General features: G+C 35.6%; 1 protein-coding gene across 6 annotated transcripts in view; it reads right to left on the bottom strand.

Moving 5' to 3' along the window:
• The window catches only part of ESP4 (HEAT repeat-containing protein), a 31,234-nt gene extending 12,006 nt beyond the window's left edge, over window positions 1-19,228 (bottom strand). For 3 of the 6 annotated variants that reach the window (XR_003599875.2, XM_085668298.1, XM_028050918.2), the window contains exons 1-19: window positions 18,878-19,228; window positions 18,316-18,475; window positions 17,450-17,542; window positions 17,260-17,365; window positions 16,990-17,158; window positions 16,555-16,729; window positions 9,368-9,496; window positions 7,620-8,174; window positions 6,848-7,462; window positions 5,485-5,553; window positions 3,398-3,514; window positions 3,067-3,318; window positions 2,735-2,782; window positions 2,519-2,656; window positions 2,250-2,411; window positions 2,088-2,150; window positions 1,895-2,002; window positions 1,724-1,807; window positions 1,600-1,647 (exon numbers count right to left, since the gene is read on the bottom strand). Coding sequence is in view for 4 of the 6 variants with exons in the window: in XM_085668298.1 (XP_085524424.1) it covers window positions 1,600-1,647; window positions 1,724-1,807; window positions 1,895-2,002; window positions 2,088-2,150; window positions 2,250-2,411; window positions 2,519-2,656; window positions 2,735-2,782; window positions 3,067-3,318; window positions 3,398-3,514; window positions 5,485-5,553; window positions 6,848-7,462; window positions 7,620-8,174; window positions 9,368-9,496; window positions 16,555-16,729; window positions 16,990-17,158; window positions 17,260-17,365; window positions 17,450-17,542; window positions 18,316-18,475; window positions 18,878-19,101 (3,315 nt within the window). In the remaining 2 variants the exon portion in view is untranslated. The remainder of the gene's footprint in view (window positions 1-1,599; window positions 1,648-1,723; window positions 1,808-1,894; window positions 2,003-2,087; window positions 2,151-2,249; window positions 2,412-2,518; window positions 2,657-2,734; window positions 2,783-3,066; window positions 3,319-3,397; window positions 3,515-5,484; window positions 5,554-6,847; window positions 7,463-7,619; window positions 8,175-9,367; window positions 9,497-16,554; window positions 16,730-16,989; window positions 17,159-17,259; window positions 17,366-17,449; window positions 17,543-18,315; window positions 18,476-18,877) is intronic. The other 3 variants (XR_014985453.1, XM_028050917.2, XM_028050916.2) reach the window with 2 other exon arrangements.
• Between the last annotated feature and the right edge of the window lie 391 nt (window positions 19,229-19,619).

Genomic DNA, 19,619 nt, shown 5'->3' with positions numbered 1-19,619 from the left:
TTCATACTATCATCCACTAGTTTGGAATGATACATTATTCTCTTTTTAAACATCATTCTCTCCAAGGATGTATGTATCTCTTTGTATATGAGGACAAATTGTTATCATAGGCAGAGACAAGGAGGGCATTATACAACTAAATATCTTGCTCAAAAATTTCATACAAAGATCTTGGATACCTTGGGAATTTTCTTGGTATAGAAGTGGATAATCCTAAGATGGTTTGGTTATATCTCTTGGATTTATTGCTCAAGCAATCACCCTTTGCATGGTTTGGGCACTTTTGTACTATCATCTAGCAATTTGGAATGATACACTATTCTCTGTTTCATTGTGATTCTCTACAAGGATGCATTTATCTCACTGTATATGTGTACGCATTGTTATCACAAACAGAAGTAAGAAGGGCACTATATGACAAACAATATCTTGTTGAAAAGTATCATATATAAGATCTTCGACACCTAAGATATTTTCTTGGTATAGAAGTAGAAAATCCAAGGATGGTTTGGTTATATCACAGGGAAAAGATGCTTTTGACATTCTAGAAGAAACAGGGATGATATCTAAGCCTATGGAAATGCCAATGGATCCGAGTGTCAAATTTGCACTTAGCAAACTAGAACCATATTCAAATCCTAGGAGATACAAAAGGTTAGTTGGCAAACTAAATTACCTCTTTGTGACTCATCCTAACTTCTCTTTAGCAATGGCATAGTAAGTCAATATTTAAACTCTCCTCGTCAAGACAATTGGTATGTCGTTGTATGAATCCTAAGTATATTAAGAATGCCTTTGAAAAGTGCCTCATTAATGAAGATAATGAAAATACTCATCGTTGAGCATTCTAATGCTGACTGGCCAGGTCACCAAATGATAAACCCTACACTTGAGGGATTGTGTTCTTGTTGGAGGTAATTTAATATTAAAAAAAAAAAAAAAAACAACAAAAGTGGTGTCAAAAAATCAAGTACAGAAGTAGAATACATGGCAATAGTTACTTGTGAGCTCATATGGCTAAAAGCAACTCCTCAACGAGCTCAAATTGGAAGAGAGCTCCCAAGTGCACCTTGCACTTGACAACAAGAGAGCATTACGAATTTCCTATAATCATAGGACCAAACATATTGAGGTAGAATGTCACTTCTGAGGAAAAATTGGAGTCTAGATCACCACTAAACTTGTCAATCCTAGTGAACAATTGGCTAACTAGATCACCAAGGATCGATTACATTTGTAGTACTCATAAGCCCATACGAGTTACATGCTTCAACATGAGAAAGTGTATTACAATATAGAGATAAGAACCTAATCTTCTATAATCACGAATATCAAGATTTATATATATGCTATTAGGAATGCTTTTATTTACTCTAATGACTTTTGTTATTAGAGCATATCAAATATCCTATATTTGTTGTATTGATTCCTTTTTCTCAACATAAATAAGGCGCCTCTGATGTTTAAAAAACACACGGTTTCAATTTAATGTTTCTCTCTTACCTAGAGTTTAATATTCTTCTTGATATAGATAAATCATAATTACTATAAAAAGCAACAATGAAATTTACATCCAATTGAAAGAATAATAAGGGGTACCTCTTCATTTGATAGGAATGGTAATACAGGAATAAGAACTTCTGCGTCCTGTATACAATCAACCAACTATTAACCATAATCCTAAGTTTGAACGTGAAACTTCTAAGACGACAATTCACAATACCTTGAGTTTTGAATCATGCAACCTTTTCACGGTGCTTATTAAATCCTTAGAAGGGACCGTACCATCTGTAAGTGTATGCAACACCTGACATTTCAATGTAAAATTATCAATATTCAATATATATCAAAAATTTCAAACCAATGAAAAATTATACGTGGTTAAACAGTAAACCTGCATTAGAAGATTCTCGCTTCCGTTTGGAGGATCTGAAATAGTTTCAAGGAGATCAAGAGATGAGCCCATAGTGCGTACGAGTATTGGGATTTGTCGATGTACTGCCTGTGGCATACAAGAAATAGTGTAACTTACATAAAGAACAATAGTTGATAATATTCACTACACCCCAAATTTTAAAAATCGGAACCTGCTTCACTGCCTTTGATGTGCTTCTATAGATGACAAATATTTGGCGAAAGAGAGAATGTTTCTGCCATCGTAGAAGATCCAAATGTATTACTTCCAATCGAATAACAATACATAAGCCACACAGCATCAAAGGATGTATACTAGGGAAAATAAACAATACCTTTGTACACAAAGCAAAATACAATGACATGCACCTCTGAGCCTCAGAAACTGAATCTGGTGAGACACTCTCAGATGTGCATGATTGACGATTATCCGAAACATCTTTAGTGCTGCCACTCAATGATGATTGTTCGTTTGAAACCTTTTCAACATCAGGTCCCTGAAAATGAAAAGAGAAATGCAAACTATCATATCAAGTTCAACAACAAAAATGACATTAATTTGCCATCCAGAGGACTCACTAAAAAAATATAAATCCATTAATACCTTTTGTGAATCAGCAATGGACCCTTCAGCATCTGTTAATTCTGAAACATCACTACTCGTAACTGAGAAAAGCATTTCCTTTGCAAAATCTTCTATTTGCTGAGAAATGGATGACAAAGGATAAAGCTTATTTGCTACCTGCAAGAAGAGCTTAAATTGACAAATGCTGATTCACAGTCAACTAAGTGATTCAACAGGAATTTATACTGTGCGTACCAGACGTATCGCCTTCATACGCACTTCTTCCATATGATGCACTGCACTCTTTCATTTGAAAAGAAAAAATTCAAAATTCAGAGATCAGATGTAAGGCCAAAAACATTACAACCACAAGGGAAAACAAGGTATGAAAATTCAATCTCTATTGATTTTCTTTCTTCATATGTATAAAAATTTAAGGAGAAATGGAATGGGCAATTGTCATCAAGCCACCTCTTAAAGTTTTAAACATATGAAGAAAGAAAATCAATAGAGATTGTTTAATTATGAACAACAACCACAAGTAAAATAACACGAAAGTTTGTACAGTAAAGGTAGGATGGACAAACCTGTAAAGCAATTTGTAAGCAAGTATTTCGGATCGGAGGCCTAAGAAGAATCAAACTCCATACAGCACTTAGACCTTGAGTAACTCTATCCGCATTCAGTGACTGTAATTCCTTTTCACCTCTATCCCCATTTCCGGGAGAACACATGTTTTCTAAAATTTTAAGAACTGATTTTGGTAAATAAGGAGATTCACCAAGCAATTTACTCAATGATTTATCAGAAGGTGGAAAGGAATCTTTAAGTGCTTCTGCCTGCATTTGAAGTGAACCAAAAATCTCAACTCATGCCTTGTAAATGGAGACAAAAGAATCAAGATAGAAAACCACAGACCACAGTAAGGAGGAATTTTTCATAGACAGAAGCTGCAGTAGTGGAAGAAAAGAAGTCAGGCTCCTCTTCAGCCTCACCAAATAATCTGTAGAGGACACGTAATGTCAACTCATGTCCCTGAGACATTAGGTAATTATTGTCAACAGTGTCTATCAAGTCTATTTAGATATTAGACATCTAACTGCTAGACACATTAACTGTATAAACAAATCTATCAGATAATACATGTCCAACAACAAGATGTTTACAGTCATTCCACATACATGATTTAGCTTTTTGAGAAACAACAGTATTTGTCAGCAATCATATTTTATTATACCATATTTCACAGATTATAATTAAAGTGTGTAATGTGAATATACTTGAATCATAAGGAACTAATTATATTAAGTATAGCAGGACTTACACACAAAGCTAACGAGATCACAATTTATTTTTCAAACACTTAAAGACAGGTGCACTGACCGCACTGTAGTGCATGTGGATGATATCATTGTCAATGGTGATAAATGGAAGGAACAAAAACTCTTAAGTCAACATTTAGCATTCCAGTTTGAGATAAAAACTCTCAAGAGGCTGAAATATTTTTTGGGAGCTCCAAGAAAGGTGTCACAGATTTGCTTAATGATGCGGATATGACAACTTGTAAATCTACAAGATGGTGTAAATCTACAAGTATTCTAAGCTTAGTTGGGAAATCAATTTATGTCTCATCTCATGCAAGGCAAGATATTACATCTGTTGTTGGTTTGATCGGCCAATTTATGCACTGTGCAAGAGAAGCCAGTTCATAGGCCACTTATAGAATTTTGCAACCTCTTAAGGTGACACCAGGTAGAGGAATTTTATATAGAAGAAATGGGAATACAGATACTTGAAGCCTACATTGACTTTGACAATGCAGGGACATTAACTGAGGAGATCTACTTCTGTAAATTGTACCTGTCTTGGAAGAAACTTGGTAACTAACTTGGAACGCAAAATGTTATAGCATGATCTAGTGTTGAATCTGAATTTCGTGCAATGACAAAAGGTATATGTGAATTTGCTTTGGCTGAAAATGGTCTTACAAAACTTGAAGATTAATTGGGAATGGACCTAACGAAGCTCTATTGTGATAATAAATCACAATACCCCATAATGTTGTTCAGCACGATTCAACAAAACACAATGAAGTGGACAGACATTTTTTCAAGGAAAAGTTGGACAGTGGTTTGATTTGTACTCCACATGTACATTCCTCCACAAGGTCAACATGCAGATATTCTTTCTAAAGGATTAGAGAGATGTAAAATCATTCAGTTATTCAACTGGATGTTAGTTTATGTTTACCTTTCTCTTCCATATTCTTTTCTAATAAGCAGCCCAGTTTTTGATTAATATGCAAGCAAGGAATGGAAAACAATTATTCTCTAGCCTGAGGAGGAGTGTTAAAAGTGGAGTAATTTATGTTTGTTATTTGTTTCTGAGTATTTAACTAGGTCCAATGTACTTTAGGAAGTTGTGATAGTTGAAAAGAGTTGTAGTACCTATGTAACCCTTCTGATTATTAATAGATCGATATGCTGGGTGGAAACCCAACTCAAGCATATTCAGAAAATACGCCCTTTGTCTCTTATCTCAAACTTCGTTTCTTTCTCTTAACAAAGATCAATTCTAAATCTAATACGACTAAACACGTTTCTTTAACCCTTATATTCTCCACATCCAGCACGCCAGACATTTCTTCTTTGATGAAACACGTATGACAAAATTGAACTGATTTGGATAACATATCTCTAATGAAAGCTCTACAAGTTCAGCTTTTCAAAATGCAATTGAGCTAAGGCCAACACTTTCAAAACCAGTTCATAATTGATTTTATGCAAATACAAGTCTACTCTTTATCGGAAAGAAAAAAAAATTATAGACACTTTAGGATGTCTGTAAACATGAAATTGATGGAACATGTGGGAAAAAGGAAGGAAGATAACATGTAATATTACACTTCATATCTTATAATTATTAGCCACCGACAAGGAGCTGCGTCAAAGCTAAAAAGTAAAAAAGTTGATAGAGAAGCAATAACATTTGAGACAAGAGCTCACCTCATGACTAGTGTAATCAATCAAAATATGCTTCTGTAATAGTTGCCATGGGTCTAATTCCAAGGGAAACTGCATAGAAAAAAGAGTGCATGGTATCAATTACAAAGTTGGTGGAAGAAAATATACACCCATAAACCGTTAGAAGAAAGAATTGATATTGAGATCTTAAGGACGTCTGAATTACATAAGTTGAAGCATTTAAGAATAGAAAAAAAAAAGGATGGTGATTGTTAGCAACATCAGAAAATCAAATGTCCAATGAACAATAACAATGTATTAAACTACTGATGAACTTTAGATCCTAATTTCTTGAAAATAAGAACTGTAAGACAGGTAAAATGATAAACCAGAATCCAATTCTGAAGGAAGTTTTGCATGTGCACAACTTGTCTGCCAATTTGATCTTTGTTCACAAGCTTACAATCGATTTACACTGTTTGGTGTTTTTTAATCCTATAACTTGCCAATTTCAGGATCAGGGAACGAGGAAGCTGATTGGACTTGCTAAGGAAGCCCATGGACTTTACCTCCTAGAAGATGTTAACAGGATGCATAGCACTAAGAGTGATGTGTGGGGACCCTCTAGAATTTCAAACTTATTTGGGACTCGTTGGTTTGACGATTGCACTCAAGGACCATCAATATTTCTCTCGAAACAAAAGAGTGAAGTGGGCCAAGTTTTCAAAAGCTTCATCCAAACGATTAAAAATCAGTTTGGGTCAGTCATTAAAAGAGTTCATTTAGATAGTGCCAAAGATTATTTCAACCAAACATTATTCTCCTTCAATGAACAAGAGGTAATTCATGAATATTCTTGAGCAAACAACCCACAACAAAATGGAGTGGCAGAATGAAAATTTTGGCACCTCATAAATGCAACTTGAGTCTCTTTTCTCTATAAAAGTGGCCCAAAACAGTATTGGGGAGAAATTGTCCTTACTGCTACCTATTTGGTCAAGCTTCTACTCTCCATAACACTAAACAATAATGGTCTCATTCAACTATTTTCCAATTTCTTCCTAGACCTTGGAACAACAAATCTTCTTGTACGTCCAGTTTTTGGCAGTGTATCCTTTGCTCATGTTCATTATAATCATAGGGGGAAACTTGATCCTCAGGCTATTAAGTGCATATTTATTGGTTACTCACCAACCAAAAGGGATACACATTAAAGTCATCGTAAATTTTATCAATAGGCAACAGTTATACAATACAAAAGAAGAATAAATCGAGTTGGATCTTCCATGCTTCTAAGGACCAAAATTCAGTTTAAAAAAAATAAAGTTCCAACAGAGAGCACCTAAATATTTGTCATTTTACAACTGAAATATAAAATTAGAAAATTTCTAGATAGGATTTTCACCTCAACTCCTAAATAAGCAAGGATTGAAAAACGGACTTTGGAACCTCCAGCTGCAGCTATTTGCTTATATGCATCAATAATACGCATAAAACATGATTTTTGCAAATGATCCTTTTGTTCATCTTCAAGTTCAACAACAGGAGCAATCATCTTTGGCAAGATTAAACGGGAAGGCAACACAACTGAAGTAGCTGTTGACGACACCATGCTATTGACATCTCTAACAGCCGCTTTTGGGCTCAGCTCCTCAGATCTATCTGTTGATACTGATGGAGCTAAGTTCAGGGGTGACCTCAGATCCAAACTTGTATCTTGCTCTTGGCTGCCATCTTCTAGGCCCACTTCAGTGGAAGCCAATAAAGAAGGATCAAAACTTTGTGATAAGGCATCACTCCGACCAAAAGAATCCAGGCCAGGAATTCCGCTCTCTGAGTTTCCAACATCATGGATGTCAGGAGGCATAGTTGTACAGCCATTCTCCACTCCAGGTATACTAGCATCAGAAGTTGGAAAATCAGTAGGAGATGGTACATTTTCAGATACAAGATTCATGCCAGAGTGAACAGCACCACTATTGACAGCAGTTGCAGAAATTTCTTCCTCCCCTTGTGACTTCTGTAATACGTATATCAAAGTCTTACTCAAAATACAATTCTCAGAAATATGCTAAAAAATAGACAGACCAAATGTATAATAAAAGGGAAAGATAAGAAAATGTAAAAATAAAAGGTAAGGCCTAAAAAAATGTCAGATAATTAATTAATTATTATACCTCAATCTCATTTGAAACTGATTGTTGTGCATCAAGAAGGGAAGCTATTGGTGGAAAAGTACTAGAAAGTGACATAACAGCGGCTACAAATGATGGTGGATATTTAGCCTTGTCATCAGAACCAATCATATTAATGTCTTGCAGCTGTTCATTTCCTTCAGTATTAGGGAATTTTGGAGGTAAGTTTTGCATATTTGCCATCACCACCTCAGCTAGCAAGTCGGCAGAAATACTTGAGATGAGAATCTCAAGATGCCCAACAGCTTTTTCACCTTGAGCAATCAAAGCACCAAATGTGGCAACAAGCTGCCGTACGGGCCCATTATCCATATCTCCTTTTGAAGATGCTGGTACATTTGAAGGAGTCTCATCCTGAGAGTTGGAAATGGTACGTTCATCCAACTCTTTCTTAGGTTCTTCCAAAGCATCAATTGTTGCCCTGACACGTTTTCCAGGAACATCTTCAGCTAAATCACCTTCAATTTGTGATCCAGATCGTTTTCTTGCCAAATTACTGTGTACTGAATCATCAGAATTTATTGCAGGTTCCTCTTCCTGAAATAAAAAATGGTAAGGAATACCGTGATGTCCTGCTATTATTAAATGCTATTTAAAATATTTCTTTTTATCTGCAATAATCCATGCATAACCACAACCATTTCTGTTATTGCAACCACAATGCCAACTGTTTATTTGGAATTTTAACATTTGCTCCTATTTCAAAATATTTCCCATTTATGGTAAAAGCAAAGATTAAATTAAGGCGGCGATAAAATAGCTTCAACTTATGGAATATAACAGCATTGAATTTAATTACATACTATTGGAAGTGGAAGTATAACACTGAGAATAGACAGAACATAACCCCCAACGCAAACTCAAGTAAGAAAGATTGGCCAAGTCATTATAACAAATACTTCTGCCATATTCCCAGCCAACATGGAATCTAGGAACACCTCTCATGCACAGAAATGGACATTCGCAAGTGAATATGCAAGACTAGACATTTGCAGTGGGAGCCCCAACTAGGATAGACTCTAATATCAGATTAGAATTCAAAATGTACTAACTGTAAGTCAAACTGAAGGATAGATAAAGAGAAAAAAAAATAAAAACTTCTCAATGTCATTATAAGTATATAAATAAGTCCAAACCTGACCTTGCAAGTCAATTTTGTGAGATTGTGTTAAACTTAAAGTCCATTTTCTAAGACTCTCAATACTAGACACAACCTCTGTAAATGCATTGGAAAAAACAAAAATAGCCTCCAATCCCAAATGACAATGTTTCAATTGAATTTTACAGAAGTGCCATTGGACAGGAAAATTTGTCACCAAACATACAGTGTGCAGCAGGACAGTCTTATTTTTTATATAAAGTTTACACTCCATTAATTCCTTTCTTTTCATTCCAATAATTTCGAGATACCAGAAGTCTAATAGAGTTGGAAATAAATAATTAATGTCATCTTACTTTTCTAAAGAAGCAAAAATGATGGAACGAAACCCATTCTCTAAAACTAAAATTTCTAAAAAGTACCATCTATGTCTTCTGTAAAAAAAAAAAAAAGAAGAGGGAATTGAAACTATCAATTCAGTTGTCAATCTATACATACGGATACAGCTAATATTCGATCCAGCCAAGACACAACCTCCATACTTACATGTTCAGAGATCAAATATGTAATAAACAAAAGAATAATTAATAATGATAAAAAAATAAACTTATCAGTAAGAGATTGTGCTTACCTTGATAACAGGTTGATCATCCTTCTCTCTCTCAATGCTTCCATTGCTAGATGAGATTAGGTGGAACACCCGATCTGCCTTTCCTTCTGACTGTATTTCCTTCAAGGCCCCTGCCAAACGATCTCTCCACTACCAAAATACAACAATCAGTTTTCCACAATAACACCATATCAGACCAAATGACTTAATATATACACCAATGTAATCAATTGCACAAAATGGAAAAAGCCAACAACATCCAGCAATAGCATCATGTGGAATAGAGAAAACCACATGATGTGTACATAGAACAATCTCTTTGTATTTTCCTATATATAAATGCACAATCATATGTGATCTATTAGGGATTCAGCCAATGCCTCTCTCTCTTTATTTTGTACTGTATAAGTCCAGGGCACTCCTCGACCTTACAAAGTACACGGCCTGAACGAGCACATGTCGGCCCTCTAGGACGACATGTACCCAACTCACGCCAACTAGCCGAGACAGGACCTTTACTATTCAGAAAAATCAAACCCAAGGTTAATTACATTAATCCAATTATAGGTAATTAGTGTCTTGGGCCAAAGCCCAACCAGGTAAGGCCCATGAATAATAGTATAAGGAGCATGTTTTACGAAGTACATTCAATATGTATTCATTAGCATTTATTACCCTCTGACACATCAAACTAACTTTGGCATCATAATATCTTCTGTAGGCACATCCCCTTTAGGGTTCAAGGACGAGTACCTTTGGAGTCCGAGGATGCATACCCTTTGAAGTTGTGACACTTGAAGTACTTTAGAAGACTAGTCCGTAAAAACATATTTTAATAGTTCAAATATAATATAATATAATATAATATATATATATATATATATATATATATATATCATTTATGTATTATAAAAAAAATAAGTTGTTTGCACATTAAACTAAAATACATATAAATTGGCATAATACCAACTAAAGTTCAATTGCCTCAAGACTCAAGAGATGACAAGACGATACAGGTTAATGCCAAAACCACAACAATGATAGCAGCTGTGATTGTGAACGGAATCACAAATGCAGATCTGGGACTTCTGCAATGCAATAACACTATACCAATACAGTGCCAACTGTTTAATACCATATGCACAAATTATTCATTTTAACGAAAATGTCAATTAGTGCTCTCAGTGGCAGAATATGGTTGGAAGGTAAATGTAAACAGATCATTGTGACAAGTAGCTCATCATTGTGGGTATCCCTTTGCAAATTACCTATGGCAGCTGGTAAAAAGCCCACCACACAACTACAGCAGTAATGCTACAGTAAAACCATTAACAACAATGAATATAAAAATATTCAAAGAAGCTGTTTGATACTTTCAGCTCATGAGCATTACTAAAAAACAAGTGATTATTTCTCTAAAACAAGCTAGACCAAACAATTCAATGTAAAACTCATTGATACACCCAACACGGATCACTCGATACAGATTTTGTTGTTCTCAGCTAAACCAAACACACAAAAACAACATTATCAATGATAGTATTCCTAATGTTGAATTGTAGGAAACTAAGAGACATTGAACGAAAACTGTTTTTGAGACAACAGAGATGCTTTATTTATATTAAAGAAAGGGAACCAATACAACAAATAGAAGAGATTTGGTACCCTCAAATAATAAAGAAATGATAAGGGAATATAGAAACAACCTTAATAGAGCATATACATAGGCTTAATTAGTAATTTAGTCCTTATATTTAGACCTATGTAAAAAGTCTAGATATTCCTGGTGATAATGGATTTGCACCTTATTTCTATAATTATAATCCTAAAGCCAAAGCATATAAGTCATATGTCCTCAGTTTGCCGCATATATGATTAATCTTTGGTCCTCTTCACAATATGTAATCAACTCTTAACTACAGTTGACAATTCTAATTATGATGTATTTAAGTAAGCCAACCCTCTCCTATTTTCTTGTTTCATTATTCCTTCACTTCACGATTGTCCCTAAACAAACTTTCTTGCTTGCATTTAGCAATGGTTCTCATATCCTTAACAAATATAGGAATAGTCTTTTGTCCAAAAATATACAAGCAATTATTTATGAGGGTAATAAAATCTTTTTAATTAATCCTAGTTTTATTGTATTATAATTGTTCAAATGTATGCATATGATAATGTGATAATGAGAAAGACTACAATTATGAAAAAGTGGAAATGCGGTTTCTCAGTCAAGGACACCACGACCACCTCAAGAAGGATGGCAGCCACGTCCCTACTGAAAAAGCTGAATAGTGGAAATAGGCAGATATCCAACTATGTGCTCTATTATGGCAGTCGGTGGAACCACGACTTTTAATGTCCCTCCGAGCCTTCAAAACATGCCACTTGTTTTGGAATAGGGCTCAGAATATCTATGCAAATGATATCCAGCGTCTCTATGATTCGGCGAACAAGTTGGCATCTCTAAAAATTACTAACCATGATATGATCTCGTTCATGAATGAAGCTCAATCTGTTGCGGAAGAACTGTGAGTGTTCTTGGAAGTCGACTCTCTAGATGAAATAAAGAAAAAGCTTGACAAGTATTATAAGGTGATGATCCTCTGCGCTATACATCCAGACTTTAATCATATCAAAGATCAACTTTTGACCTCTCATGAGGTTCCTTCAATGGACACTTTGATCACCCGCATGATATGTGTTCCAACTCCTCAAACTTCGAAAACTCTTACTGTTTCGGGAGTCCTTAGTGCACGTACTGTAAAAGGATGGGTCATACCCAAGAAAACTGTTACACTTTACATAGTTTTCCTACCAAAACAGCCAATGTCTCCCAGGCAGATACTATTGACTCCAAGTTCATTGAGGACGAGTATCAAGAGTACCTACGACTCAAGTCCAACAGCTTGGCACAGTCATCTCAAGCTCAAAGTACATCAAGTACTTGTATCTCTCAATCCATGGAAGGTCGCAATTCAATGGTAATTGATTATGGTGCTTCTGACCACATTTCTAGTAATACCTCCTTGTTCTCAACCATTTCATTTCAAGAAAAATCTCATTTTATAACCCTTGCGAATGGTTCTAAAACTTCCTCAAAGGGAATCGGTCAAGCCATCCTGTCTCGCTCCTTAAACCTATAATCTGTCCTTTTTGTCCCTAATTGTCCCTTCAATTTAATTTCCTTAAGTCAGTTAACCAAAACATTGAATTGTTCTGTAACCTACGATAACAAATTTTTTCTTATACATGAGCGTGGTTCAGGGAGACAAATTAGAGAAGGATATGAAGCGGGCGGATTATACAATTTTGGATCTCGTCCACAAGTGTCATGTGTTGCAGCTCTCAATCCTAAAATGTTACATGATCGACTTGGCCACCCTCATCTGTCCAAATTAAAGAAAATGTTTCATGATCTTAGTGGTCTCCAGACCTTAGAATGTGAGTCATGTAAACTAGGAAAACATGTTAGATCTACCTTTCCTAAAAGGTCTCAATCAAATTGTACTTCTAGTTTTTCTGTCATCCATTCCGATATTTGGGGACCTACCTGTGTCTCATCTTTTGGCTTTAGGCATTTTGTTACATTCATTGATGAATATTCGAGATGTACTTGGGTTTATCTTATGAAAGCTGAATTGTTATCCATCTTCACATCCTGTTTGAATGAAATCAAGAATTAATTCGGTCAAGTAATCAAAATCTTAAGTGACAATGCCAAAGAGTACTTTTCATCTTTTTTTTCTAACGTTTTGAGTTCCCATGATATCCTGCATCAGTCTACTTGTCCTCATAAGCCACAACAAAATGGTATACCAGAAAGAAAAAATAGACACTTGGTTGAAACTGCTCGTACCCTTTTGCATAGTGTCAATGTTCTTGTCCATCACTGGGGAGATACCATCTTAACTGCATGTTTTCTCATTAATTGGATGCCATCTTCCTCTCTCAATCATCAGGTCCCTTTCTCCATTTTGTTTCCAGATAATCCTCTCGTTCACATTTCTCCTAGAGTTTTTGGTTCTGTATGTTTTGTTCATGACATGTCTCCAAGGTTAGACAAGCTTTTTGCTCGCGCTCTCAAATGTGTTTTCTTGGGCTATTCATGACTTTAAAAAGGTGAGAAATCCACATCCCATTTATAATTTTCTTAGCTATCACAGATTATCACCTTCCTATTGTTCTCTTTTATCCTCATTGTCTTCTATTGTTATTCCCAAAAATGTGAATGAGCACTTGATCATCCTGGATGGCGACAAGCCATGATTGCAGAGATATAGGCTCTTGAAAGTAGTCATACTTGGGAGCTCGTGCCCCTCCCATCAGGCATGAAGGTTGTTGGTTGTGGATGGGTGTAAGCAGTTAAAGTTGGCTCTGATGGTCATGTTGATCGGCTCAAAGCCCAATTAGTTGCAAAAGGGTACACTCAGGTTTATGGCCTTGATTATTGTGACACTTTCTCTCCCGTGGCCAAAATGACTATTATTCGCCTCTTCTTTGCAATGGCAGCAATTCATCATTGGTCGCTTCATCAATTGGATATCAAAAATGCCTTCCATCATGGTGATCTTGAGGAGGAAGTTTACATGGAGCAACCTCCTGGGTTTGTTGCTCAGGGGGAGTCTAGTATGGTATGAAAATTGCATAGCTCTTTATATGGCCTCAAACAATCACCACGAGCTTGGTTTGGAAAATTCAGCTCCCTTGTTCAAAAATTTGGGTTAAGACGCAGTGACGCAGATCACTCAGTCTATTACTCACATACCTCTCCCGGGAAATGTGTCTACCTAATAGTATATGTTGATGATATTGTCATTACAGAAAATGATATTGTTGGATTATCTCAACTGAAGAAGCACTTGTGTAGACATTTTCAAACCAAGGATCTCGGAAACCTCAAATACTTCTTGGGCATTGAAGTAGCTCAGTCAAAAAATGGATTTGTAATCTCTCAAAGGAAGTATGCTCTTGATATATTACAAGAAACAGGCATGATTAACTACAGACCAATAGACAGTCATATGGACCCAAATCAGAAGTTAACATCAGAAGAAGGCGAATTATTCTCCGATCCAGAGAGATATAGGAGGCTTGTTGGAAAGCTAATTTATCTCACTATTACGAGGCCTGGTCTATCTTTTGTAGTTGGATTTGTTAGTTAGTTTATGCAGGCTCCATGTCTTGGACATTGGAATGCCATCATTCGTATTTTAGGGTACCTCAAGAAGGCTCCAAGACAAGGTTTGCTACATGAAGATAAAGGAAATGTTCAAATCTCCGGGTACTGTGATGTTGATTGGCCACGCTCCCCTATTGAAAGATGCTCTACTACGGGATATTGTGTCTTCCTTGGAGGAAATGTTATCTCTTGGAAAAGTAAGAAGCAAAATGTAGTGGCCAGATCAAACCACGGAAGCTGAATATCGGGCAATGGCATCTCTCACTTGTAAACTTGTATGGGTAAAACAATTTCTTCGAGAGCTTAATTTCTGTAAAATTCTGACCATGAAGATGTACTGTGACAACCAGGCTGCTCTCCACATTGCATCAAATCCAATGTTTCATGAGAAAACTAAACACAGAAATTGACTACCACTTTGTTCGAGAAAAATTGATGACCAAGGAAATTTGTACCGAGTTCGTTGGGCCAAATAACCAACTTGCAGATGTGTTGACCAAGTCATTAAGAAGACCTCGGATTGAGTTCATTCGTTCCAAGCTTGATTCATACAATTTGTAAGCTTCAGCTTAAGGGGGTGTGTTAGAATTATTACTTCTATTCAGTATCATTAACCCTATGTATAGGGTCTAGAGTGTGGGAAACCTCTATTGTTGTATCTAATTCTGCACCTAGGGTCCTAGTGCAATCTCTTAGTCTTCTATGTACTTTGTATAAGTTTTTCATTATAAATAGAAGAAAGTGAGAGTAGTCCCATAAGCCCACTACTCATATATTTTTCAGTCTCAATCTCAAGTAAGGGAATGAGATAAATTATCAATATGCCCCACTGAGATAGTCTTGCTAATAACTTGGCAACTCTCACAACATTCGATGAAATCTTCATATGTTGTGTGAGCCAAATCAGTTGTTAGTGTAAAAGCAACAGGTGACTCAACAATAGATGTCAAGGCAATATAGGGTGAACAGAGAGGGTTCTTGTGCAGCTTCCTACACTTATCAATGGTTTATCCAATGCATTATCAACGGTATGTTCATCACATTTTTGACAACTTTTAGAATTACCTATGTGAAAGCATCTAGAACTATTATTTTTTTATACAAAGGCAATAATTTCCCTACAAATGAAGAATGTGCCAAAGTTGAAAAATTTGACTCATCCATCTTCTCAATGCCAACAATGTGGTTAGAAAAGGATGGAGAATTTGCTGTGGATGTTGATTCGTTGCTAGAAGATTTTTCTTGGAAAATAAAAAAAAATAATAATAAAGTAATTCAAGAGAGAAAATAGATTGAGCCACCAAACAAACTCGATGGAGCAACCACCACAATGGTAGGGTCATATGAAGGAGGCATCCTGGGAGTAGGTTGGTCAACCATTAGGCATCATTGTATGCAACGATTGGAGTTGTGGAGCAAGAGAGACGACATGTGTGAAGGTATGTGGATGGGGTCGTTCATGTCGGCATGTGTATAGTTTGGATAGACTAGTTCAATAGTATCCAAACCCTACGTTCACCAAAGCAAATGGATGACTCTAGAAAACTTCTGAAAGACAACACTGAAACTGTGCACATTAACCTAAAAGAAAGGTTAACCAAAAGAATAACTTTCGGAGACAATGGGTCTACCTAGACAACATGCTTTTGAAACAGTCCAGGATAACATGTTGAATTATAGGAAAGAGAGAGACATTGATCTAAAACCATGTGTTTCTGAGACAACATGGATGCTTTATTTATATTGACAAAGAAAATCAACACAATAAATAGAAAATTGAAATCCTTTATTAATAAAGATATTATACAGAAATAAGTGAAAACAATAATACATATATAATCTAGATATTCCTTATCATAAAGGATTTGTACCTTATAGGAATAGGAATATAAAAGTATACCTTGTAACATGCTACCTAGAAATTTATAAACATTGACATGAACCCAAAGCAAATTAAATAATAAAATTAAACTTTACACAACAAGTAAACAATATAAGTTAAACACATTTCATCCAATAGAATTACCGGAGCAGCACTTGGATGTGTACATTTCGAGCAAGTAAGAAAGGCATTCTTCAAAGCAAGATGTGCAGCTGATACACAGAACCCATTAACAACAGTGCTGGAAGGTTGCAAACTAAGCAAAACTGGCAAGATGCGGCCATAGAATGCAGGCCTTTCATTTGCAATAGCTGAAAGACTGGTATAGACCAATAACGAAGTCAATATTAATTAAGCGCCAATCAGATCAATGAATTTACAGTGTTAAAAGTAAGTAGTAATTGTAGGTAATAAAAAAATGAATTTCCAGTCTTAGAAAATCCTTAGATTTTCAAAATCTGGATCAGTTCTCTTCCAAACAAAAACCATTCAGTTAAGATGATTATATATTACATTAAAAGAAGTGAGTCAGTCACATTGGACAGAAAACCAAAGGGTGTAAAGAAAAATATCAAATACCTTTTAATCAGCACAATGATAACTGAGTTACTAAGGGACTTCACATTTGAAAATCTGAGTTGATCAAGCAAGAGACCCACACTATGGCTAGCTTCAATTTTCAAATCTCCAATATTAAGTACTGGATGACCACGCCTCAGCCATGATATATTAAATTCTACAGGCTTTCCTACAAAAGAGTGAAAAGTCATAAAAGCACATAATTGAACGATTATAAAAACAAAAATTTTGGCAGTACCATTTTTTCCAACCAGACTCAAAATGTAATACCTTGATGAGAAGTAGGCTCTGAGGAACCACTAGGATCAGGAGTGTAAAGACGAACAACTGCCTCAACAAATTTCAGTGCCAGGAGCTTAGCACCACCACTTCCATGCTTTCAAACATGTTACGAACGACAACCATCAGACCATAAACCAAAACAGGAAACTTCAGACTTTCAATGAGAGCAATTACTTACTTGAAAAGCTATTGAGTATACTTTTTCTTTGAATTTAAGCATCCATTCCCATGCAGATTCGAGTGCACCATCTAAATCACTAGAGTAAAGACCCTAAAACAAAATAAAACCAGAATGGGAATGCTCATATCTTCAAATGAGTACCATGTGAACATTAAAATACGAAAGATAACTACTGTCAGATATTAAGTTTTTTAAAGTATAACTACTAAACATTTGCCAGCATTTTCTTATTCGTCTTCTGATTTCTGTTTTTGTAGAGGCCATGAAATTATGAATAGCATACATGCTTTATAACTTTATACAAGATGTTCTAGACTCCTAGTTATAATGCTTTCATTGATAGAAGACAAATGCTTAAAAACTTTGAAGCATAGAACCAGATATGGGTATTAACTAATAATGTCACCTTCCCTCACTTTTCCTCTTCTTGAAACAAATAAACATCAAATTCACTAACCAAGGTTTCTGTTACTTTACAGAAAATACAACTGCAGTCACAGTTGCAGTTTCATTGCAAACCTTGACACTGTGGGAAATTACAGGAAAACATGGTCACAGTTGTGACCAATATCTCAATTGTGGTCCTTTTAAAACCATGATTCCGTTCCAGAAGGTATAACATTATCCATTAATGAAATCAACCTAACATCTATCCCAACATGTTGAAAAGAAAAATAAAACTAAATACTCAAATTCCTATTCAGTTGCACAAATTTCAAAACAAATTCACACAATCCAAATCCAGAGCAATCACACCAACACAAAGCCAAAAATAAAGATAAGTGAACAACCACCAACCACACTCATCACCAATTTCTTTGCAAAATTGTAAATTCATCCCCCTCTCAAAACAGAGCTCGCACCTGAACCACAATTTTCTCAAGTGTGCCACGAAATAACTCAATTCCACACAGAAGAGCTTGCCGAACCACAGCCGGTGTGTCGTCATTCAGTACCTCAATTAGGACAGGCACAATGTCAGACAAAAACTCGGTATTCTTCAATCCAATCTCACCAAGCATCCTGAAACCAGATAGAGAAAAAAAAGGGTTCAGTTCAAACTTCAATTCCAGGCGCCAACGCAAAAAAAAAAAAAAAAAATTACAAAGTGTGTTTGGTTTCAAGGTCAAAATAATAAAACTGATTTTGGCGTCTGCAGTCAGACCCAATTTAACAAAACAAGTCTGGTTATTGTTATAGATAAAATTAATTTTATCTGGAAACCTCGGTTCGACGAAATGGCGACAAGTAGCATTTACATGAGATTGAAAATTTTAGTCTATGCTTTGCAGCAAACTTGGCATTAAGATAAAAGCATAATTTCATCTAAAAAACAAATTTTAAACCAAAATTGGAAATCAATTTAGCGAAAGCTCATCCAACCACAGACGGAGAACGGCGAAAAGATAAAGGGAAAAGGTGTACTCGGTGACAAATTTGCGAACAGGGCCAAAGGGATCTGAGTGGAAGAAGAAGAGTGAGGGGAGGAACTCAGTGAGGAGGACGGGGTCTTCGGGTGGAAGTTCATGGCGCAGTTGGCGCAGGGATTCGAGCTTGGATGGGATGTCACTGGCCAACTTGGCTGCGTTCAGGAGACTTGCGAGCTTTTCGCGCGAAGTTGCCGCCATGGACATGGTTTTTCCGACCATGGCTCTGAGGCTAGTTTGGGAGAATTTGCATGGGAATCGAGAGCGAGGGGATCACTGTGGTTTGTTTGTTCTAGGGTTTGGTGGAATAAGAGGGAGGAGGGGTGTTTGAAAATGTTGCTGGAACAAATGGAAGATTTTGATTATTTTCTAATGTTAATTTAATTATTAAAGAATTATAATAGCATACCCTCCTAATTCGCATATTCACTTTCACATTTGCTACTGAAAAACAAAATTATTCGAATTTTAAAAAAATTTCTAATTTTTTATTTTTTCAATTTTAATCATTTAATTTTTTAAAAATATTCAATTTATTTTTTCTGGTAGATTCTAATTAACGTTTTGTTGGTATAGTATGTCGTGTCATGTTAATGTGACATAACAATGTTTATTTCTAATTTGATCTCCTTGTATATAATTTTGATTCAATTTAATTTTTTTTAAAATAAAACAATTTGATTTCTTTAATCTCTGATTTAAAATCAAATTTATAATTAAATTTAATTATAATTTATATA

This window comes from Vigna unguiculata, chromosome 10 (assembly GCF_037176805.1).
Source record: "Vigna unguiculata cultivar grain cowpea cultivar isolate G323 ecotype 2 chromosome 10, ASM3717680v1, whole genome shotgun sequence".
In the NCBI taxonomy this organism is placed as follows: Eukaryota; Viridiplantae; Streptophyta; class Magnoliopsida; order Fabales; family Fabaceae; genus Vigna; species Vigna unguiculata.
Note: the sequence above shows the minus strand (reverse complement) of the source record. Positions and strands in the feature narration are given on the sequence as shown.